The sequence below is a fragment of the Vanellus vanellus genome (assembly GCF_965231255.1).
Source record: "Vanellus vanellus genome assembly, chromosome: 9".
NCBI lineage: Eukaryota > Metazoa > Chordata > Aves > Charadriiformes > Charadriidae > Vanellus > Vanellus vanellus.
In genome coordinates, this window is record NC_138914.1 from 14,860,035 (window position 1) to 14,884,026 (window position 23,992).

At 49.0% G+C, this 23,992-nt stretch overlaps 1 protein-coding gene across 1 annotated transcript in view; it reads right to left on the bottom strand.

Moving 5' to 3' along the window:
* The window catches only part of NCKIPSD (NCK interacting protein with SH3 domain), a gene marked incomplete at its 5' end in the record, with an annotated part of 54,366 nt that continues 30,374 nt past the window's right edge, over positions 1–23,992 (bottom strand). The window contains 9 exons of the mRNA XM_082487850.1: positions 1–1,672; positions 2,236–2,408; positions 3,955–4,047; positions 5,983–6,111; positions 7,411–7,491; positions 12,593–12,731; positions 14,198–14,284; positions 15,424–15,594; positions 23,176–23,807. Coding sequence (XP_082343976.1) covers positions 1,469–1,672; positions 2,236–2,408; positions 3,955–4,047; positions 5,983–6,111; positions 7,411–7,491; positions 12,593–12,731; positions 14,198–14,284; positions 15,424–15,594; positions 23,176–23,807 — 1,709 coding nt within the window. The 3' untranslated portion in view covers positions 1–1,468. The remainder of the gene's footprint in view (positions 1,673–2,235; positions 2,409–3,954; positions 4,048–5,982; positions 6,112–7,410; positions 7,492–12,592; positions 12,732–14,197; positions 14,285–15,423; positions 15,595–23,175; positions 23,808–23,992) is intronic.

A 23,992-nucleotide genomic window follows, 5' to 3' on the forward strand; every position in this document is an offset into this window, starting at 1 on the left:
AAGACATTTTTATTCCTCTGCATGTTACACTTAGTGTTTAAGAAAATACAGGATCCCTTTTGACATTCATACATTTTTACAGGGGAAAAATAGGTTTCTCTACGAGGGTGGTAAGCTTGTGCATTCCCAGGCTGACTTCAGGAGGTCCTTGCCCCCCTGTCGGCTGCCAGACCAACCCCCTCCATTCCCGAGCATCACTGCCCCAGTGCCGAGTCCAGGCCTGCAGAGCAGAGCTCATATCATCGCCTCAAGCTAAAAAACAAAATAAAAAATACAGTGCCCAGTATTTCCAGTTCCACTTCCAATAGCTCCTACACCGGATACTGCAAAGGAAGAGCTGGGGACAGGGAGTGACCAGACTGCGCACATGAATATCTAAGAGACCCACGTTAGTGTGTGTGACTATCTGTAACAGGGAAACAGGTTAATCCCGTTTGCTAGAAACCTAGAGGAAATATAAATAGGGGTTCCCCACACTCGTGCATAGTCACAAACAGCTACTGGACACCAGGCTCACGCTGCCGCTGAGCGCTGCCACGTGGAGAGGGAGGGCAGCGAGGCAGAGCTACTATGAAGCTCAAGGCAAGAAATCCACACACTGCACGAACAGAGCGCGCCTGCCCACGCACAGCCCCTCTGCTTGGGGCCTCCGGGCAATGCTGTGAGAGAGGTGGCAAGCGGCAGCTTTCACTTGGCAGAACACGTCTTTGCGCTGTGTCTGGGCCAAAGGCTTCCTAAGGGCAGCGTCACCTACGTGGTCATTACTTCTAGGCTGCCGGTGTGCAAGAAATTCAGATTTAAACATCACTATAGAAAGCAGATTGAAAAAAGCAGCTGCTGGGGTAAGACCTCTATGACCCTAGGCGGGCTGCTACCCAGAGGCAAAGCTGAGGGCCAGGAGGGAGTGAAAATCTCACTAGACGAGGCGTTAGACAGCGAGCGAGCTACCTCCCCTTGGCAGGGCCGCAGCACATTGGCACTAGCAGCAGAAAACGAAACAGATGTTACGAAAGCTTCTTCCAAGTACCAGCGGACTCCACTTGGTCACTGCAGGGAGAGAGATGCACATGGAAAAGAAGTGATATATTCTAAGGCAAAGGCCTTTCTCTTGGGGACCTTGGGACACCAGCGCAGCTAAACACCCCCCCATGGCTGCCAAGTCCCTCGCAAGCTCTCTGACCTTCCCGCTAACGCCAGCCGCCTAAATACCTCCTGCCCGAGTCTTGCAGGCAAACCACGTGCCAGCACCCACCTCGCTCTGTTCTCCCCCGAGCACCAGGCCCCAGGGGCACCCCATGCCCTTTTTACCGCTGGCGTTTCTAAAGGGCCGGTGAACGCTGTCCCAACCTTAGGCCTCGCATGGAGGGGTATAAGGTATGAGCTGTACTGGAAGGGTATGGGGAGAAAGTGTCAACAAGAGACGTCGTTGATCCAAGTGGTTCAAGTTCCAGTCCAAGCTGAGGGGCGGTTAGCTGGTACTGGGAGAGATTTCTGGGAACTCCTTATAAATCTCCAAGATGATCAGTTTGTCCATCTGGCACTGCTGGCCCTCCTCCTCCTCCCCCAGGATGCGCTGCAAGATGCCCTGCAGGTCGGAGAGGCGGTGCTGGTGCTGCAGATAGGGCGTGGAGCGGATGATGGCGTGCATCAGAGATAGATACTCCATCCTCAGCTGCCAAGTGGGAGGGGAGACAAAACACGGAACACAATGAAAGATTTAAAGTGAGATAAACAAGCATGCCAACCTCCATTACACTATGAGCGCAGGAACAGCTGCTGCGGCACCACCAGCCAGAGAGTGACTCCAGAGGCACCTGCTTTTCCTTAAGGCTCATTAGTAGCTATGGAAAACTCTGCTTTTGCCACAGCAACCCAGTGCTGCTCTTCACCCGCTCTCAAACATGTGCACATCCCCTGCCTCTAGCAATGTCAAAACAGAGAGATCCCTCCTGCTACTCACAGATGATCCTTGTTCCCAAAGGTCCCGGACAGAAGGGTGCAGACCACCAGCAGCCTGCCAGATCTTTCTTCAAACAGATGTTTCTACTGCTGTGTGCCAGGCAGGATAAATCCCCCCTTCCTCCTCAGCCCCCAAGGCTGAATTGAGCACCCAGAAATGTTGTGCCCACCCCAGGACTCTTGCCTGCACCAGCCGGCCCCACAGAGGGCCAGGAGGAACACTGTTGCTTTGGGACTGTGGTCCCTTCCCCAATGCCTATGGATTACTGTAAGCACCTTGTCTCCTGGGGAGAGATCAGCAATCTGCCGCACCAGGATGTCTATCAGGACCATCATGTCTGTGTGGTAGAAGATGCTGGCTGTATCTTTGCTGGCAAAGATGTCCTGCAGAAACTTCAGCACTGAGTGCGGTGGCTGAGGCTGATGCTTGAAGATACAAACTGGATCATCTGGGCAAGGCAGAGAGAATGTGCTAAGCCACACGGTCCCCATTGCCCATGTCCTCCATCTTCAGTGCACACCCCTTCATTGGACCCTACAGGCTTCGGAGAGGAGGCTGCCCCTGGCCTCGGCCAGCCGATCCCTGCCTGTGGCTAGCTTTTGTGCTGGCAGACCTTAGTGCCTTGCACAAAGCTGCTGTAATCAGGATGGCAGCTCTGCAGGGTACTAAGATGAGACCAAACTCATTAGCATTAGCATTAATCATTGTTTATGTTTCACCTACCATCCCAGGTGAGAGCTCATTAGCACATCCCCTCTCAGCACCTCCCCTTTTTGCTCAACAGCTACTGCTTATTTTCTCCCTGGTTTAAGTCTGGTCCGATGACCCCTCTGAAAAGCCCATCAGAGCCTGTACCAGAAACGAGCTTTCACCACAGAGACCAGGCTAGTACCATCCCAGAAGCAAGAAAAGAAACACTTCCAAGTTTAAATGAGCCACCACATCCTGTTCTCTTCTAAAACATGTCCCTGCAGACCCCAAAAGAGGCTCGGGGCACTGCACCCCCCCCAGCAGTTGTCAGGAAGGCAGGCAAAAGAGAAGCATCTTCATTAGGTTGTGGCCCCCCTCTTTCTTCCCCCAGTCCCTCACAGTAAGGTGATCCCTGCAGGGAATCTGGCAGGGAAAGGGCTAAACAAAGGCTTTGGGAGGAGGCCAGACAGAAGAGCACTGAGATGCTGGCTGCCCTCAAGCTGATATAGTGCGGAGACAGTGATTTGCAACCCCAAAGAGAACTAAAGCCAGAGTAAGATGAGCTGCAAGCATCACAGGATGAGTTATTTACCAGCAAATCAACAAACAAATCTCAGGCAGCAAAGCCCCCGTGCTCCAGAAGGTATTAGAAAGCACAATAGTGGCATGCAGCACAGGCAGAAATACCTGGCACTGCTCCTCCTGCAGAGATCTCCAGCTTTCTAGCAATCTGCTTTGCAAAAGCTCTACACGTACAGTGGATTTCACTCTACGCCTGGAGCAGACACAAAGCTAACCCTCTGCCGGCGATTCTGAAATAGGAAGTTCTACTCTAAGGAGCATTTCGGAAGGCAAGACCTCCCTCTGAATCTGTCCCCTGGGGCAGACGATTGCCAGCTGAGGTTTGTGTGCCAGCACTGATGGAGTCCTGTCTGTCCAAGGACAGAAGTGGCCCAGGATCAGCTTTCCCCCCAAATAAGAGCTTGCCTATGTTGCAGCCGGCCATGCCATGAGATGGGACTGATCTGGCCCAGAAGTACATGCAAGTGGCAGCCCAGAAGCCTCTCCTCTCTTCCTAGATGCCATCAGCATCACTTTGTTCTTTGTGCAGCTCCATCCTCAGCAGGGCAGCCTGTCACCTTCACAAACTCACCAGGAAGCAGCACGTCCTGCCTGAGCCGACAGCTCCTCGGCTACCTGCAACCCCGACACATCCCACCCCTTAACGAGCACCGGGCTCCTCTCCCCACATCACCATTAGCTGCACCCCCTGCCAAGCACATAATAGCGCTGCAAACACTCACCTCCCCTGTTCAGCAGCAGCAGCAGCTTTTCTGTGAAAGTCTTGACATTCGAGTGCTTGCTTATTGTAGTCATGATCACACTGTGTTCTGGAACTAAGGAAGAAACCTGTTCAGCGCATCCCTTTGTTTCCTGTAATATTTCCAGTAATAAAAAAAAAAAAAATCCCACACCACAGTGGAGGGCTCCTATTTCACATCAGTGCTCTGTGGAGCTTTGTGGAACCACAGTCTATCAGGGCTACGAAAAGTTTCAGCCCCACACAGCGGGTGGGCAGGGAGAAGGAAAGTGAAATAAATCTGGAAACAACACATGAAACACTTGGGACTTCATGCTTTCGATGTGCATCTGATTCACATGTGGGCTCCAGTCCTGCCAGCTAAATACTGTGAAATACCCTGGAAAGGCTTTTTGTTGCCAAATATTACTTCTGCTCACAACCCTCTGAGGCCAAGGGCTCCACTCTCTGCCACCTTCTTACTTTATATCAGCAGCGCCCTGCTGGCATTTATTGCCTTGCAAGCTCTCACAAGAAGGGATGACCAGGTCCCAGGAGTGTGCCAGAAAGGAAAAGTTCTTCCCAGCTCTTGGCACCAGGCTGTGCAAGGGTAGGGGCCGAAGACTTCTTCTAGGAAGTGTCCTCTAGCCTGCTTTGGGGGCGATTTGTTGTAACTAAAATATGTTCACCCTAGCAGACCTTATGCATGTGTGCGAGTGTGCACACTCAGAAGCATCCAAACAGCACAGTGTGGTTGTTTCTGTGGCACAGGGCTGGCAACCCTCTAATATTTCACAGGCTGTGAGGTGCTTTAGGATCCTTTACGTTGAAGGGCATCAATATAAAATGCTTTTAGGAGAGTTTTTTAACTAATGCTGCACCACTGAACTGTAAGATAGATGAATCTTGCAGACAGAGGAATAAAAAAAAAAAATATAAAAAAAATCAATCCACTAATAAGCAACCTGAACATCATTCAACACATTCTTAGCATTAGAGAACAAGTCCCTGCTCTCAGCTACACCCCAGGTGGGCAATAATCCCCCAGAAACACACTGCCTGTCATGCGTTACTGCCTAATTAATGCAGCCAGGAAGTATATGGGTAAGTGTGAGAAGAGGTAATGAATGAAAGCAGCAGAGACTATACTTAATCAGTCTCCGTGCAATCAACTTTCACATGAAATTAGAAACTTTCACATAAATTTTAATGAAGCGCAACTCAAAATAACAGGTAAATTACTGGACACGTCCTTACTGCTTTATCCTCCCCTCTCTTCACAAAGCCAAGAATAAAGCCATGAAGCAGAACAAGAAGTAATTAACTAAAGACAATTGGAGCAACAGGAGATTTTTGGTTAAGGAGTAGCGTCTCTTAGCCGGACCTGGAACTACTCTCCAATCTTCCAACAGGCTTCAAAACTCACAGGCAGCGAGAGGGCAAATGCCCTTCTCTAGGGACCAGATGTCTTGTCTGTTCTCACGGAGCTCAGCAGGACAGGGAGGACAGAGAATGAGGGCACTGAGGAGAGAGTGCAGCTCAGGCCAACAGTGACCGGCCTGACCCCAACACACGGGCACTGAGTGAGCTTCAAGAGTTGCAGACAGGTAAGCAGAAGGTTTGTCAAGACTTACAGAAGGCAGAGGACTCTCTTTCTGGACTGGTACCGAGAAATACCTGCTGAAGCACCTTCTCTCCCAAATCAGCTGTGTCTACAAGTTAAGCCCACTCATGTTGTGCAAGTGCAGCCCAGCAACTTGATCCAGGCAGTGTGGAAGTAGAGAGAGAAATCTGCTGGGCTTCACAGAGCTGCTGTGCCCCAGAGGGTGGGTTGGTTGGACACGGGCTCTCAGACAGGTTTTTCCTCTAGGGTTTTGCACAATATTTAAACACAATGTCTTGGCAGAGGCTAGGTGAGCTGCAGAGGTTATCCTAGCACTACGAAGACCCAGTGAGATTCTCCCTCCCCATTCTTCGTGCCCTCAGTCCAGACCGCTGAAATCCTGCCAAGGCAGAGCAGCACCAAACCGACCTGGAATGTGGAGATTGAAGGCCAGAAGGACGTTGACAAATAGGTCGGGCAGCTGGTCGGTGGTGTCTGAGGGCAGCCCATCCTCAATCACATCCAGCAGGAACTGCACAAACTGAGAGTTGAGATGTTCTGCGCAAGGACAAGAAGGGGCATTTACAGCACAGTGAAAATAAACCAAGCAACAAGGGATGATGCAAGCCACTTCTCTGTGCTTTTATGCTTAAAAACCATTAGTGGAGTGCCAACATCAGCCTCCAGGGAATTAACAATCCTGCAAGTGGACTAGACAGACTACCAAAGTGCCTTTGTGTGAGAGACGAGTGGCTCAGAGAACTATCCACAGTGCAGAGGAACACTGAAAGTTGGTCCCCCACTGGCAATTTTTCAGAGTAAATAAAACACCAAATCCTGCTCTAGCTGTTGTTGCAGCATCACTGCTGCCAATGAAGGCTTCAGGTAGGAATACATTTGTATTCTTGACCATTGGTTTAATCCATCTATTTAAAAAAAAAAGGTAATCATCCAGATCATTAGTAATAACCCATTTTTCAATTTAGCTATTAGGAAAGCTCAGGAGCTCATGCAAATAAGTCCACCTGCAGGAAATAATTGCCAGGGTTACACGAGGAAAGAAAAGCAGGAGGTGTGGAGGCTCCTTCCACAGCCTCTACTGCACCAGTTTAAATCTTGTGTATGTTTACTGGGGTGTTAAGGTGAAGCTGCTGAGGAGGTGCTTATAAAAATCTCTACTGCATTTCTAGGGAAACTGAGCCCAGAGTTTCCCAAATGTGGGGAACAGAACATGGCCTGGGGAAGAAGCAGGCAGGCAGGGCTTTCTGGCTGAAGGTTGGAATGAAAGGACAGAGGATAAAACAGGCAGATCTGGCACAACGTTTGCACTTCCTTATTGACTGCAATACCCTTAATCATCTCCGCTTTCCCCAAGAGCTTGAAATACACAGGGTGGCACTGTCCTGTTAGAAGGGAGACCAGGAAGAGGACACATTATGCAGTTGACAGCTTCAGTGGGCGTTCATGGAGTGATCTGGGCTCTCAGCCTCATCAGCAGACAGAACGTCTCTGAGGCAAGTAAGAGATGCATGCTTTCAGGCAGGGCAGAGGTAAAACAAAATGCTGCTTAGTCACAGTGATGGGCAAATCCACCTCTTCTGTAGCATGGCATCAGTCCTCCACTGCTCTAACCCCGATTTGTGCTGTTCTCCCTGGATATCTGGCATCTCAGCCCCGTGTTTCAGCAGCCAGGCTCTATTGATAAAGAGCAGACCCTACTCTTGCCCTGGGCTTTCCCCTAGCAGTCCCGACCTTGACCACCAGGAAAGGTCCTTTCCCTGTGTCTGCTGGCACACCCCAGATGTCCCACCACCAGCTCTGCTGCCCTTCCCAGCTGTAAGCATGAGCTGCTCTTACCGTAGTGATGATATGGCAGGGGCTCCCCCATGGAGAACATCATTGCCAGCACCAGCGCAGAGTAGCACATCTTTTGATGATCTGCAAGATAAAGGTCCTGCCATTAGTTCTTCTGAGGATGTGAAACACTGTTCCCCAGCTGCAGCTGAGAAGTCACACATTTAATACAGACATTTAACACTGATTAGACTGCTCCTCATTCCTGTATTTACTGAGCTATGAGGTGTTTTTCCCCCTGTTTAAGCACACCACACGCGTTCTGTGCCATGCGTTTCCAAAGCAATTTAAAAATAATCACAACAAGAATTCTCAATTTTTTTTTTTCCTCCACTTAAGAGAATCTGACCAAACTTGATCTGAATAATTAAAAACCTCCCCTGCACAGTCCCAGGACACATCCCATAGTTATGCAATTACTGAACCCAGAAAAAGCATCCATCTGGCCAACCTTGAAATACTGCCTGTTCCAACCAACACCACCCCCGGACAGCTATGCTGCTTGTTACCGTCTCTGCACTGCTCTACTTTCGCTACCTCAGCTCTGCCTGGAGGTATAAAAGGTCTCTGGGGAGACCAGATCACTGCTCATGACTCGGGCTGTGCATCTGCCCACCTCCCCGGCCACGCGTGTCTCCTGCATTAATACCACCCGCAGCCTGCTAGTCCAACACAAATTTTGCTGGCAGCAGCTATACGTGAATGCTCCACAGAACCACCGCCTGGTGCCTTTCCTGAATTTTAATTAACGGATACAGCTCAATAGATATTTGCAGAAGAAAATTAAGTCATGCAATAGGATCTGTGTCATCATCAAATGTAGCCTCTGTCCAGTTCAGCAGGTCTGAAGATGATAGGAAAAGGAGTATTATTTTTTATAAAGGAGGTTACCACACGTACTGCCTAAATAAAGTTCAGCTACATCTGCCAAAAAGAGCCTAGGGGCACTTGTTACAAGGAAACTGAGGGCGTATTTATAAAAAACTGACCCAAACTACTTTAATTAGAGGAGAAGAAAGTCCCTTCAATGTATGATGCTTCTCCCAACAGTACTGCTTCCCTGCACAATACATGCTGGTTACAGTACCCCCTCCAAACCCTTTAAGACATTTAACTTCTCTATGCGCAAATCAATCCATCTCTAAGCTCTTGCACCCTGCAGTTTGTTTTGACTGCACAGGCTCGTGCCTTTACTGTCACCACGTACTGCTGGACTTGGCCAAAGGACTTGCAACACTTGGCAGCTCTCAGATTAACTGGTAGCACAGGGGAAAAATGCTAGCGAACCATTCCAGCCTCATGCCCCTGGAAAGTCAGCTCTGAGAGCAAAGCCTCTATAAACAAAGAACATGCAGACTTTGTCAGAGCTCCACAAGATGTCTGAGTTTTCAAACAGCAAATACTTTGAGTAAAAATAGATCATTTGGGGCTTAACCAGAGATACTACAGCATTAACAAGATTAAGAGTTTGTAGGAGAGCTCTCTAGACCATGTGGCGGCAACGGAAAGCTGGAAGCTGCTGTTTACTCTTGGTAAACAGAGAGGGAGGATATTCAATGACTTAAATATAATTCATACTTATATAAGTAGCTCTCAACTATAAGCTGTCAGCGATACTAAGGCTCACAGAAAGAGAATCTGACAAACTGTTCACCACACGATTTCTTCATTCTTTCCTCCACAGCTTCAGGAGTTGGGTATCGGCGGCAGGATACTGCAGTAGGTAGACATAGGGACAGGCTGTTCCCATGTTCCTAGTAAGGCTTTCATGAACAAAACATTTTCTCTCATCGCATCAGAAGCGATGAAATAATGATCTAAGAACCAGAAGCCAGTGATAAACATGTGGTTGTAGCAAATATGGAAGAAGAGATTAATTAGAGATGGGAATGGGGAAGGTAGTTTTACACATCTTTGGCCCATCTGCCATGAACTGATGTCCATTCATCTCAGTTGACAGCAGACTCCACTACTAGATGGCAAATCCTGCCATATTTGCTTAAGGATGCTGAATCAAAGGATGTTAAAACTAGTCAGAAAGATGAATTTAGGGCAAATCCAGATTAACCTGATGCACTCGCTCAACACAGACTCTACAGGTCTTTGGAGTGTCCCAGCTGCAGCAAGATTCATCCAAGACTCACCACGCTGAAGAGAGTAATTGCCAGTCAAAGCACAGCGCTTTTTTTTTTTTTTTTCTTCCAGAGCAGCACTCCTGGCTCCAAGAAAGTAAACAGCATTAACACAACTCTCCTGAAGCAGAGAGCCTCTGCTGACGACAGACTGGTAAGCATCACTCAAGAGGCTATGAAGGGCAGGAGAAATGCGGCTGTTTGCTCACCAGCCTGCATTTCCAAAGCCTGCTGAGGTACTGGTAAGAAAGCTGCTATCATGTATGAAAGGTATTTCTCAGAGGCCTTCAAAGACCTTGCTTCCAATCTCTAAACACAGCAGGGCAAAATCTGGGCACTGGGAGCAGACACAACGGTCTACAACCCAAGTGAAAAGAGCCCAACAGCTGACTCGCATATACAGTGAGCTGCAACAAGGGAGAAAGTCATGATTACAGCCTGGATTATCCCCGTCTGTTTTCTTTGGAATTGTTCTGCCTAATTCTGCCTCGCTGTGGCTTATTATAAGCTCTTCGAACACTGATAGATGTGCAGACCAGCCGCAGCAGAGGGAAGTGGCTGTCCAGAAGCAATAAGACCCAAGCAGCTGGCAGAAGAACTGGCCAGCAGCCAACACGCCTGCATCAGTCCCAGGGTAAAGTGCCTTCTCATCAAAGGCACCCAGCATCCACGCTCAGAGCTTCTGCCTCGGCTGCTCTTCATTAACAAGCCAGGAGGGATCCCACAGAGCTGCTGCAGCCAGTTCAACGCTCTCCAGTTGCTTAGTGCTGGCACTGATTGCTCTGGCCCCCGCCATCCACAGAAGGGATTAGCTATTCCACAGTATGTCACGGATCAGTTGCTATTCCCCAGTTTTTAGTACCAAAATAAGCTCAAGTCGTTCTAGGATTCAAGGTCATGTTTTCACACAAGGTGCCACTTGCCATTTGCTGGCAGGACGTGGAGCAGTAAGCATCAGAATGGCAGGAGGGAACTACTAATGGCCTAACACACCTCTGAAGGACAGGCACGTTTGGGTCAAGGATGGTTACTCCTCTGCAGCCCTGCCGTGAAGGCCAAGAGGACTGGATGCCACACAGATGACATTTGTGCAAGCGCCTGCCATAAGCTCAGCACGAGGAAGGCAGCGTGGGATCAGGACACTGATTTGGGAGGTTCCTGTAACCAAAAGGTCTGTCAGCAAAGGAAGAACAGCTTTTCATCCTTTGACTGTACTGGAGGGGAAAAAACCCTCACCTTGAGATGAAGCTAGGGAAGGAAGAGATGCTGCAGAACTGCAGGTTGGCAGTTTGGAGGACATAACAGAGCTACTTTTCACCCACTTCCACTGCAATGCTTTTTAGGTCCCCAAAGCAGAGCTAACACTTGTTGGGAGATACGTCTGCTTCAACCAGAAGTGCTACGTGGAGATCAGCAAAGGTGTGAAGAAGTCAACCTAGGTCAGAGCTCAGTGCTCCCTCATACCAAGAGGCTGAGTTAGCTGTGCCGTCTGGGAAGAGGCAGCCCCTGGCACAACGTCCATGACAGCAACGCTGCGACCAGCCAAGGGGTAACAAAGGAGACCAGCTCACCCTGCCTGCACGAAGGCAGCTCAGGGCAGGAGACTGAAGCCTGTTTGGGGATCGTGCAGAAGACACTCACCTGGAGACAATCTTTATGAATTCGTGATGGATGCACGATTAAGTTTATTTTTGGCAGCACAAAATCAGGAGTGATGTAGCCACAGAAGCACAGTCACAGTCTCATAACCAAGTATTATTTGCTTCTTGTGCAGTAAAACCTCAGCCTAGAGAAGAAGCTTCTCATGCATAACCAGATAAAATATCAACAGCGTGATAAGTTCACCACACAGAACTGATAAGCAGCGGTAGCACAAAGAGAAAGCGTAGCCAACACAGGTGTAATGATCTCCGTGCCCCAACACATCACCAGTGCTTTCAGCCCTGAGCTGAAACGCTATTTTTCAGGCACTCCCCACCTTTGAAATGCCCGCACTTCAAACCATCTAAGCAAAGACAAGAGCAAAGCCTTCTCCAACAGGCTTGACTGTCACCTCTCGTACTCCTTTCCAGACACCGGATTAGCCCCGTTGGTCCTGTCCACCACACAGCCAGGTTGACACAGTCTGTGATGGGATGCTGAGGACAGTGACATCTTTTTATGCATGTTGAACGTGGTCATCTTGGACATTTGCTTGGCTCACATAACAGATGTGACGGTCCCTGTTCTGCACAGACTTGTCAATCCCTACACAGTCTCATCACTAAATTATACTTCTCCACAGCTGCACGACACCCGCAGCAAACCGGCAGGCTACAGACTGCAATCGGGGCAGCAAGGCTCCAAACACTGCAGCTCCTCTGATTCGATCCACGTGGTCACTCAACAGCTACTTTAATTGTGGGTTATGATTAGCACAAAACAATGGATTTTCAATATCCATTTAAGGGAAAAAGTAGCACATGCCACTGCCAGCACTGGTGGTTTACAGGCTGACTTCAAAATGGGGAGCAAAGCTGTGACTGCCCAGGGCCAAGCACACGCGGGGAGCTGGAAGGTAACATCAGGGGAGTATTACTACACGTTCACCTTGTTCTTAGGCTCTTCCTCAGCATCTGCTCCTGGCTGCTGGGAGATCAAGGACACTGGGCTAAGCAGGAGCTCTTTAACCAGCACACATCTCATTCGTGAGCAAGAAACACCTCAAAGATCTGGTGTACAGTCCTGAGAAAAACTGCCTATAAGAAGCTGCAGAGATCTTCCTCGAGATCTGCAGGAGTGTCTTGTCAGCATCACGAAACAAAACTGGAACAGCTCAAACTTTAAGACATCTATAAGTGATACAAATCATTAATGGCATGTTCAAGAGCTAAAGGGCCTCACACCATTGGACTGAATACATCTCCTCCCGTGAATTCTCCACTTAGAGCTGTAATAACCTGAATAACTCTAAAAACAGACACCATTCTCCCCAGAGCACTGGGCTTATAAAAGAGTCGGGCAATGAGGAGCCACACGTTCCTGGGGACCTGGGTACAGTGGCTCTGGCTCACCTTGTGTGTGAGTCTGCATGTCCCGGGCCAGCTCCATCGGCAGCACAGAGTTTACAAGCGTTGAGATGACTGCAGCATCCAAGCTGCACATGGCTCCGAAACACTTCAACAGCAGCAGCCGTAACGGCACCCTGTGTTCCTGCAAAAACAATTTATAAGATGAAATGATGCCCCAGATGAGGGCTCGCTCTGAGGCAGAGACATAACTGTTTAGAAGTTCCTGCTGCTGGGAAGCCACAGGCCCTCCCAGGGTGACAGTGAACCCAGAAGCTCTACTAGCTTTTAACAGCAGCATAGGATTCATTTCACAATAACGTTCACAACCAGGCTGGCTACAGGTTGTTGGCACGTGTGGTCAGAAGGCATGCGGCAGCCAGAGCTCAGATCTGAAATGCCCCAAATGAGATACAAATCGACAACTTATACCTGTCCCTGGCAAACAGAGGTTTCGTTTGCTCGGTCGGCAGGATTCTCTGAGCACACAGAGGTTTTGCGAATGCTGCTCTGAAGGAGGTTTCCTGACAACATGACAACACAATATTCGCAAACCATCTTCAGCATGTGATGGTTATTGAACAGGATGGGAGCAGCTCCTCCACTGTGAAGCTATTTGGTTTGTGCTGGGAGCAGAGGGTATAACCAGAAAGTTTTGGGGACATGCAGGGATTCCAGCAAAGGCGACTGTCAACCTGCAGCTCCCATGCAGGAGCTCTGGTGCCAAGGTAACCTTTGTACTCCAGCCTCAGCTAACAACTCCAGGGTTCAGAGAACAGAAGCAAGCCAAGCTCTGGCACTGGGCAAGACAGCAGCCAGGATAGAAGGCCCAACTGCTCTCCACCAGGTCAGGCTTCCTTCAAATCCCAGTCAGAGAAAAGCAGGCAGTGAAAGCCAGCATGCTCTATTATGCCCAGCTCGCCCTCCCACTGTTCTGAGATATGCTACAGCCCTGTGACGCTGAGCTCTGGGTTCAGACGCAGAAGAGCCAGATGAAAGCTAAATGCCACAAGGCTTGATGTGCTGTAGCGGGGGACTTAGGGACAGGATGGGGACAAGTTTCCAACCCCCACAGAGTCCTACAACAGCATGTTCCAGGAAGGAGAGGAGCAAAGCAACACCGCATAGGAGTTGAAAGCAAAACTTCCATTTCTTCCTCTGAATACTGATTTCCTTCCTCACTCCCAAGGCTTCTACTCACAACCTACTTTCCTAAGCTAAGCTACTTACTAATGCACAGGAGTGCATCAATGAAAAGAGGAGCAGTCACAGCCTGTCAGCTTTCCCAAGGCATCCTCAGAAATCCTTCCTCTAGATATTAGCGATGCCAATTCTGGCCCTCAATGGAGCTAATAAAAGCAGCAAGCTTTACCCTTCACAGAGCTAGCTACCGCTTCAAAGTCTGCGGCATCCTCTGCTCTTCCACACAACTTGCATGCATAGCATTGACGTTAGCCAGCACACAAAAGGGATGAGCTGCAACTCCATCTGGTTCACAGAACTGCCCCATCCTGGAGGAACTTCTTACATATATTCATCGTAGCAACCCTGCTCTTTTGCGTCTTCAGGGAAATCTCAAAAAGAGATATTTGATGCATTCTGCCACCTTACCATCTGATAATACGCCACAAGGGACAGGACGGATTCAAACTCATTCTTCTTGCACATTTTCTTGCAAACTTCTGGGTCTGCATCTGTCTGGAAGCAGGAATGAGCAGGTCAGCCCAGTGGCACATCAAAGCAGGAAGGTGCCTGCTGCAGGGACCTCGAGGGAGGCACGCTGCTTTCAGATCTCAGTAACCCCAGCCCAACCATCTCACAAAGAAACAGAAGGCAGAGCACAAAGACAGCTCGAGAACCGCCACCCCGCAGATTTTGCATCAAAGTGAATTCTTGAGAAACGTCTCTGCCATACAGCATGTCTTGGGCTGAAAACATACCCCCCCCATTCCCCCGTGACCCAAGGAACACCTTCATGAGTGCATCATGCAGTTACACAGGGCAGCTCCAGAACCATTCCCATCCTGAGAACCGTTGTGCATGTCCTCCAACCCCGAAATGATGAGGAAATGGTTGCACAAAATACCCCTCTGCCTTGCCCTGCAGGCCCACAGCGAGGCGGCACAGGACGTATGTTGAGTGACAAAGACACTGGTATTTATTACACAAAAAAATATCTGTTCTGCTTATGTCAGAACTGGAGAGGAATACAAAATAGGTGTGGTAGGTCCCGTATCGTCACACTCCCCATACACAGATGGGCTTGTACGTGCTAGCGACAGCACTGGGGCAGTATTTCCCACTGCTGCTCACCACGGGGATGTACCTCTCCTGCATGCACAGATGTGGTGGGACTTTCTCACAAAAATAGCTTTAAAGCTCACTTTCAAGGTAACCAAAGAATTTTCTTCGCATTTAATGGGCCTCACCCTGCAGGTATTTCCCAGCCACAGAGGATGTTTTAAATGGAAGATGTTTTTAAAACAATGGGACTAGGAATGCATCAACCTTCACAGCAGACTTGTAGGTTTTCTGTGGGAGGTTGGATTTTTTTGGAGGTGGGAGTTTATATTCTCCTGTGAGAGGTAAATACCACAGCTACCATGAAGAACGGCTCCGTAACTCTTTTCAGAACAGCTTTGTAAGGTGGAGTGGAAGGCAGCTCAAGAGCACTGCAGACCCCACACAGGACGGGGCAGGGTGAAAGATGCACAAGAAACCTATGCCTTCTGAAACTGCAGATCCAATGGCAACTCAGGGGCAAAGGAGGTCAGAAAAAAGGAACTTCACTGGGGCTGTCCTCTCTGCTCTGCCTGTAAAGAGAGAAATTTACTCACCAGGATGCGAAGCAGCTCCTCCAGGTAGCAGCAGATGACGTTCTCATCCTCATAGAGCGCCCAGCTGCGCTGCTGAGCATCGTCCTTGTGCCTGGCCAGATCTGCAAAGATCACTTCCAGCCGCTGCTCGTCATGGCAGATCTGTCCCGAGGGCAGCCCCGCACTCAGATTCTGCACGATAGCAAAACCACCGGTAAGTGGGGTCCTGACAGCTAGCTGTTGTTTGGGTGCCTGTTTCCTCTAATCTTTGTCTCAGGACTGGCAGTTGACCTCATTCAGTCAAGAGCTGGCAGCAAAAAACCAGCAAGTTTAAGACACGCGTTATTTCGGCTCTCATACTTTTGAGGCCTCTACCTACATCCTTTCCTTGCACAGCTAATGCAGTGAATGGATCAAAATAGGCACCAGAACGAGGTCATGAAAATGGTCAGAAATGGTCATGGTCAGAAAATCTTTAAATCCAAGCTAACACCATCCTGCTGGAGCATTAGCTGTCTTCTAAGGATGTTAAAGAACCCAAGAAACCTCACTCAAACAAAGCTACACCCCTTTTTTCTTACTGCATTTCATAACCTAAGGCTGATCCAGACAAGCCAATGTTCCCAAAGCCATGGGAATTTGTACCCGAGTCCTTCCTACATCACATAATTGTAACCTTTTAGCACCCATGCACATCACAAACTTCCCCACTTCTCTTCACAGCAAACCAGAAGGTGTTTGCAGAACACCACCAGCTGCCTGCCTGCCCCGGGAAGGGCAAACGCTGCAGTAAGGAGAATGCTCATTTACACAGAACCACAGAATGGTCAGGGTTGGAAGGGACCTCTGGAGATCACCTAGTCCAACCCCCCTGCCAGGACAGGGTCATCTACAGCAGGTTCCACAGGATGGCATCCAGGCAAGTTTTGAATGTTTCCAGAGTGGGAGACTCCACCACCTCTCTGGGCAGCCTGTTCCAGTGCTCTGCCACCCTCAAAGTAAAGACGTTCCTCCTCATGTTTAGATGGAACGTCTTATGTTCAAGTTTGCGCCCATTACCTCTTGTCTTATTTACTATAAGAGAGGAACTTAAGGCAAGAAGCCAACTCAGATGACCACAGCCCTCTGCATATTTCATAACACTTAGAGGAAAGCCCAAACTGCTTGGCCAGACCACTACACTCAGTGCCAGCTAAACCCTCATTCTCCCTTCCCAGAGGGCAGCCAAACGACACACTGCATCTTTCACAAAAGCAGTCCAGTGCGTGCCAAGAGAATGGGGCAACCCAACCTCGCTGAACCTGAAGGTACTCCATCGCACCCCCCGAAACAAATAAAACACTGGTGTCCTTCTAGGTGCAGGCATCAGGCAGGTGTTCAGAAGCCCTTCAGAGGACAACACTGTAGTCTCTGAAAATCATCCTGAGAGTGAGGAAAGCCAATTCATCTTGGGCTGCTTTGGTTTTGCTTCCTTCCAAACAGCAGAGCTCAACCACCATTCACAGCAGCTCTGAAGCAGACTAACTCAGCAAATCTTATTGCACATACTCCCTTCTCAAATTGCTGTCAACTGCAGCCCCACCGCTTCTACCTCATACATAACATTTACCATGAAGGCTTCACTCTTGGGTTGTTTTTCTTCCACTTTTCCTCTCCTTTGAGAAAGAGAGGGGAGCAATCAGGCAGCAGTTAACCTGCCCCAACAGCTGCTGTGGTCTGTGATTTCGGATAAGCCTCCAGGACCCAGGCATATCATATGAACTACCTGGTTTCCTGAAAGCAGAGCAAGAAGGTGGGACCAGCACATGGAATCAGGCTGATTACAGGTGATGAGCCCAGGCACCATCAAGAGAGGTAAGGACTAATTTGCAGGAGAACTTAAATTATATACACAAGGGTTTGGCAGCAGTAACAATAAGCAGCAGAAGATCAGCGAGGTGGAAGAGAACTGAGCTAAGAAATTCAAACAACAGGGAAAACCCACTCACTGAGACCAAACCCTTAACAATTTTTGCATGAAGCTGTCTTGTGGCGTGCAGCGACAAGTCACAATTGTTGAGTGCAAAAAGCCCTTTACTGCTACCAGCCAGGACACAGCACCCTTCCTGCGCACTTCCCACCCTCCAGCCCTTCTTGGGAAACCACCCCAGGTTTAACAGTAACATCTCACTGCTTGATTAGAGACAGAATTTTTAGTAATTTGCTGCAGGGTATTTGGGGCGTGAACTAATTAGGACTTCAATCCAGTGCTTCAATTTTCTAATAAAAAAAAGTATTCTTGTTGTCGCTGCTCATGACATAATTTTTGTCAGGCAGGTAATGAAGGAAGGAGCATGCTGCTTTAACACAAGCCTCTGTACGCTCTTTAATTTTTGGGAAGCTGTGGATGGCCTAGCAGAAAACCAGGTAATGAGCTGTGAGGAAAGGATGGCGGCTTTCAGGAGCTGAGCGCCGACACGAGAGAATCTCCCTCTGAATGGTGATTTATCACAGAAGCAAATACATTTGTCAGGAGACTCACTTGGCCTTGCCATCTCCTCTTCTCTTTAGGAAGACCTACGACACTGCAGCGTCACCTGCCTGTCCCCGTGCATCCCAGCTGCTTGAGAGAGTGTTCTCCATTTATGTACCTCACTCCTCCTCGCCAGCAGTGCAGTGCTGGCCCTACCTCAGTCCACTGCTGGGACGTCTTTCTGGATGAACATTTTAATGAGTACTCGTTTTAACAATCACTATTCAGCCTCTTATCACTAATCTGCTTCCTCCAATCCTTCACCTGCAGCCCTTACAACTCCACCGAGCATCAAGCTCCTAATGATGAGATCAAACCATTAACAAGCTCTTCAATCCGGCGGGAGTAACTACACCACGCACCGTCTCAATGCACTCTCAGCACCATTCTCAGCCCTCCCACCACCGGGGTCAGGTCTCTGCTTATTAAACATCTTGGCAGCTACTACAACCTGCAGCCTCGTCATATGATCGTTTCCAGGAATCTGCCGCAGAGCCCGTAAGCAGGAGGAGGTTTCAGTATTTCTAACAATACCACTTTGCATTATCTTGCTGCTTCTACATACCTTCTACCTTTTTTCCCTCCCCTCAGCCCAGCCCAATAAACTGCTGCAGGGATTTTGTTCTTCCTGAGCAGCCCAAAATCACTGCCCCCGCACGTCTCAGAGGTGGCCATGCCTGCCATGCAAACCCAGCTGCCACCCTGTCGAGCTCTTCCTCACGTTTCTTCCTCACCCCCTCCCATGCCTCCCACCCCACCAGCAAGTGTGGTGGATCACCAGTACTGCGGGTACACACACCTACCAGCAGTTTCCCTCCAGATGAGCCCAGATCCGCCTTGGAGTAAACACTATAGGAGGGTTTTTAGACACATTTCAGGGGGACTGCTGTGGGAATTCCCCCCTCCTCTGAGCAGCAAACCATTCCCACTACAGCACCATCTACGGAAACCAGGCGGCTAACGCTGCTCTCCACACACGCAGGCTCCTCAGCAGCCGCTAAACCAGATGGAACATGGCGTAAGAGAGACGCCTGACTTCAGCTGGGCCCAGCTTCTCAGGCCAGGCCTTTCACATGCACTTTTTCGGCAGCAGCAGGTCCAGGCAGGCCGGGGACACTGCGCCGTCGCAGGGCAGGTCGGCTCTGCGAGGAGGCAGTGCCCTCCGTGCACAGACCCGCAGGGCGGCACAGCAAGAGAGGAGCACTTGGGCTTTCAACCACCACGATAGCTACGCTTCAGGAAGGTCTTTGCAGCCATCGCTTTTTAGGTGTCCCGGCCATCCACAGCCCAACGCACATTTGCTCTGCAGACGTACTCGGCAGCGGCTCTCTCTGGATGAATGTGGCCCATCTATGGCTGAACCGAGATGGCTACGTGTGCAGACTCTGGCACAGACCTTCATAAAGGCTCCTCTAGCAATCAGCGAGCAAAGGACCTGCCTAAGCACTAATGCATTCTTCCCACCCTCCAGATTCACTTTTGTTACAGTATTTCACTAAGGAGGAGCCCTGCGTAGGCACGCCGGCGGCCCGGGCAAAGGACTCAGCCTTGAAGGCGCTCACCCTGCTGACCTTCCTGTTGTTCCAGGCGAGCCGCGGGACAAAGCTCCTGCTGGGGAGAAGCTGAGACCCAGAGCAGCAGTTGTGTCTTGTCAAAAGCAACTCTCCTTTAAGCAAAGCTGAATCAATGAATGAAAGGGAACTGCAGGTGAGAGGCAGCCCACATGGACTCGGGGGAAGGAAAGGGAGCTCGGCCACATTAGGCATGATGTTGTCAGGGCTCATTGGGGACAACAGGCGGCCACCAGGCACTGGTGATGGGCAGCTGGGAGCAGGTCACAGCCCAGCACTACAAGGGAAACCCCCTCCAGAAATACATCACCTCCTACACTGACTTCCTAACTTGTTCCTCCATCTCCGACACATCCAAGAACCATTCGATCCCACTCAGCCGCCTGCCTGATCTATAAGACCAAACTGAATTACACACCTTTGTCAGCAGCTTTCAAGCTTAAATTTAAGGCAACCAGAGATGGGTCTGAGTCACAAACGCAACACAGCAATGCTAATTTAATAAAAAGCAGATAAGTGATTTCGAAGCGCTCCCTCTCAAGATGTAGCTAGCTTGTGTATTAGGCAATTTTGATTGCCTCACACTCAGTTTAATAAATCCTCAAATCGACCTCCCTAGACGAGACGGTCTATGGTACTACCCCCTCCTCTCAAATGGGAGATAATTCAGCAGCACTGAAGGCCATCACATATCACCAATACACACTAATCCGAGTGATTCCCTAGATGCTTGAAAATCAGGCAGCATCTATATTATCTTTAGTTATGTCCAAATTTCAAACTAGTTCCCATGAAAGCCAGCTCCAGTTTAGACAGTCACTGCAGTGACGCCTTTGAAAAGATGTTTAATTTCCCTTTGTGCATCTTGCCCGGTCACCACGCCACTCATCAGGAACCGGCTCAAGAACAAGAAGAGTGGCCAAATCCTGACACGGGGAAGCCAACTCAGCACATTTACTCCTGCAGATCAGGGTTCCCTGAGGAGTATGGTGCCTCTGAAGCACCTTTCCTAAGGTGCGAGCACCTCAGCACCCTCCTTTGCTGTTCCCCCAGTGTAGCCTTATGTTACCTCTCCAAAAGCAGGAGTACAATGCTGTCCCAGTGGAAGGGTCTCTTGCTCTCTTGAAAACACGTGCCTGGGCACGCTCCCTGCTGGAGGACCAGCAAAGTAAATAAGAGGGAAGTGCCACCGCAATTCAATGTTCAGAAGGCACTAGGGATAGGAGCGAGGTAATGGATTCTGGAATTGATTTAGTAAACCAGCAATCTGACTTCAAATTAAGACTGGAATAGGGATAGAAATGATAAAACTAATTAAAGAATGTGATACAAAAGGTTGAAGCAGGTATGTAATCTAGTATGAGCAGAGCAAAGCTTTAAATCAAAGCTGATCTCTCGCTCTGTTTTAGGGGGTGGAAGAAAAATCTTGAAAAATATGCAAAAGAAAAATTGACCATGTATTTGCATGGATGGGGGGTGTAGAGGGATTTCAGAAATTACAAATTAAAGAAAAAAAAAGCCCTTGACCTAGAACTGACGACTCAGCAACAATTATACGCAGAAACCCCCGAGATCATTGAACGATTTGGTATAATGAACAACACAAAGCCAACGGTAATAATTTGTACCATTAAACTACGCTGGTGAAGCTACAGGAGTACAGCCACCCCACAATGACACGTGACTGCCCTCTCCACTGTTAGAGCTCGTTTTCCGCACCAGGTGAACAACCTCATCTGGGACCAGGCCCCTACGTGTTCTGCGTGGGACACGGAGGAAAAACACATGCCACAACCACAACATTTACACCTGAGCACTGCGCAAGCCCACCCAGGCTCTCCTTCTGAAAGCAGTACTGCTCAAGATCGGTATGATGAGGTATTGTTACAAGATGGGACAGGACCTTTTGCTGTGTCTCTATAGGCATTTTTAAGTCCCGTGGATATCCTATGTGACATATCAGTTATGAGTAGATCCATATTCATCCCTGCACTAGCATCAGAATTTCTTCCCATCTTTATCAGGCTGGTCTGCAGCAATGGCCATGAAATCGAGGTTTTCAAATCCCCTCTGCAGAAACCTGGCACTAAATGACTTCTGTGGAATTAACCTTACTGTATCTTAAGAACAAGTATTAAAGATAAAATAGTGTTCAAATCTTGTCGAAGGTGCAAATAACAGAAAACTGAACTTCTTAGCGTGCAAGTCAGAACGTTTGCTTGAAACAGCTAAATTGTTTTTGCTGAATCCAGATTGCACATTGACACGGTATTGTTATTGAAGTAGGAAGCAATTAACCGTTGGGTTATGGCCACAAACTGAGACATGATGATTGCTTACAGGACCCTCTATTCAGTGCAGACAGTTAGCCAGATTACGATTTGATCTAAAATTTGAATGCCATTAGTTTTCCATATTCAAATGCCTCTGAACAGTTCATTATAATCTTGCCATTAGCAATGGAACTCCAATCTTAGATGTTCATATGAAGCATATTCCTCAAGGTTGCATTTAGCAAGTAGGAGCTGAAATTTATTATCCCTCCAACTAAAGCAGAGGGCTGCCCAGGTGCACTTCGCCATTTCAACAACTGCTGCAAGAAGCATCCTTTTATTTCCCTCCTTGCGTGTCTGCAGCAGAGGAAGAAGGAATATACAATCATTTTGGCATAAGGTTTATTTAGAATAAGCTCAAGATAGTGCTCTTCCTCCAGTGGCTGAAAACCTGCTCATCTATGGCCTTTTAAAAAAAAAGCAGGGCTGAGGCATGTGTTATGGAACAGAGGTTCACATCTACAGTAAACTAGTTTTCACGTCTTTGATAAAAGACCAGGCCAGACATATAGAAGTTTCAGGTGCTCCACTGTCAAAGGAGACAAGAATCCATGCAGATTTATAGCATACATAGGCATGCTGAATCCACAAAGAGGATGTGCAGCACCAGAGAAGAAAACAACTTTATACAATGCATTATTTTATAAAAGGTTTCTATACAGAAGCACTTATTGCAAAGGCTCCATTTTCCTCAGCTTGTATTTGTCAGGTTTATAACAGAAAACACCTCTTTAAGCAGTCACGATTCATTTCTTTCTCTGATTTTATGCTGCCACAATGGTTATCCGTGAGCTTTCACAATCAGTGGTCAACAACTGATGTCAGACCTTTCTAAGCATGCCTCAGGTCCTGCTGCATCCACTCCCACCACTGCTTTGTCACCAGCACTGTCCCTGGGACCTGGAAGGCTGTCATCTCCCATGTGATGTGCTCTTGTGGTTCAATTCACTGCCATCCATCTCATCATCATCTCCCCAAACCACAGTCTCGTCTGAGACACCCACCCCTCCTTCACAGCCTACCAGTGCCCAGTGCTTGCCAGCACCAAGGACCCTCTCAGCTGGTTTCACCTCTCACCCCCAGCTCCAAACTCAAGGTCATGTTGTACATCTGCAGCTCACCTGGGGAATAAAATCACTTGTTTTCCACTTCCTTGCTACCAGTACTTAGACCCGGTTTACACTGCTGGTTCCCTTGGCTAGACATTTACCCCATCTAGCACCTCTCCCCTTTCCTTTGGGATCTCACTGCACTTCTCATCCCAAACATTAGGACAGTTCATTAAGCTCATGACACCTTCTGCCCGATGCTAGGAGGTGGTCTGCAGCAGCCCCTGGCCCAGCCCTGAGCATGTTACCTTACTCTCCACCACGGAGATGAGAATCTGCTCCATGATGCTGCTGGTTGCTGGAACGGAGGTCTGGATATGGCCAATGACCACACCGATGGCCACACGGGACAGCTCGTAGCTGAGGTGGGTGTTCCTGCGCACCAGCTCGATCAGTTCGGCACCTATCGTCTTGGGCACAGATGCCACCAGACCACTGGGTTCTGCTGGCACTGGCTCCACCACAGCTGCCTTCTTATCCTCCAGGCAAAGGGAGTTGAAGGCATCCAGGCTTGCAGGGGGTGCTGGGGCAGCTGCTTTCTTCACCTGAGAAGTCTTCTCCCCATCCACCGTGTGGGACCTCTGGGTCCCCCCTTCAGCCGGTGGTGCCGGGGCAGCCCTCTTGGTCTGGGGAGATTTGTTGGCCCCATCCTTTGGGGAAGTCCCATAGCGGGAGTGGGCCACAGAGCCGGTGTCCAAATTGCGCGTTATCGTGGTGTGGACACTCCGGCTTGGGACAGGTGGTGGGGTGTTGGCAGGACTGGAGGTGGCCGTTGGGAGAGCGGTCTCTGACGCTGAAGAAGCGGTGTACAAAGTATCCAGGGATGTTGTGCTTATAGAGGAGGCACTAGAAGCTGACCCAGGGATAATTTCAACAGCATCTGAAAGGGAACAATTAAAAATGCCTTAGCAACAGCATCAAAGGAAAAAAGAAAAAAAGAAAAAAAAAAGAAACAAATTGCTACAGCGCAGTCCATTAAAAGGCTCATTGTGCATGCGACCAGAGCAGTTTAACTCCTCTTCCTGACTCACTTATCTCAAAGCAAAATTGTACCAGTTCTCTCTG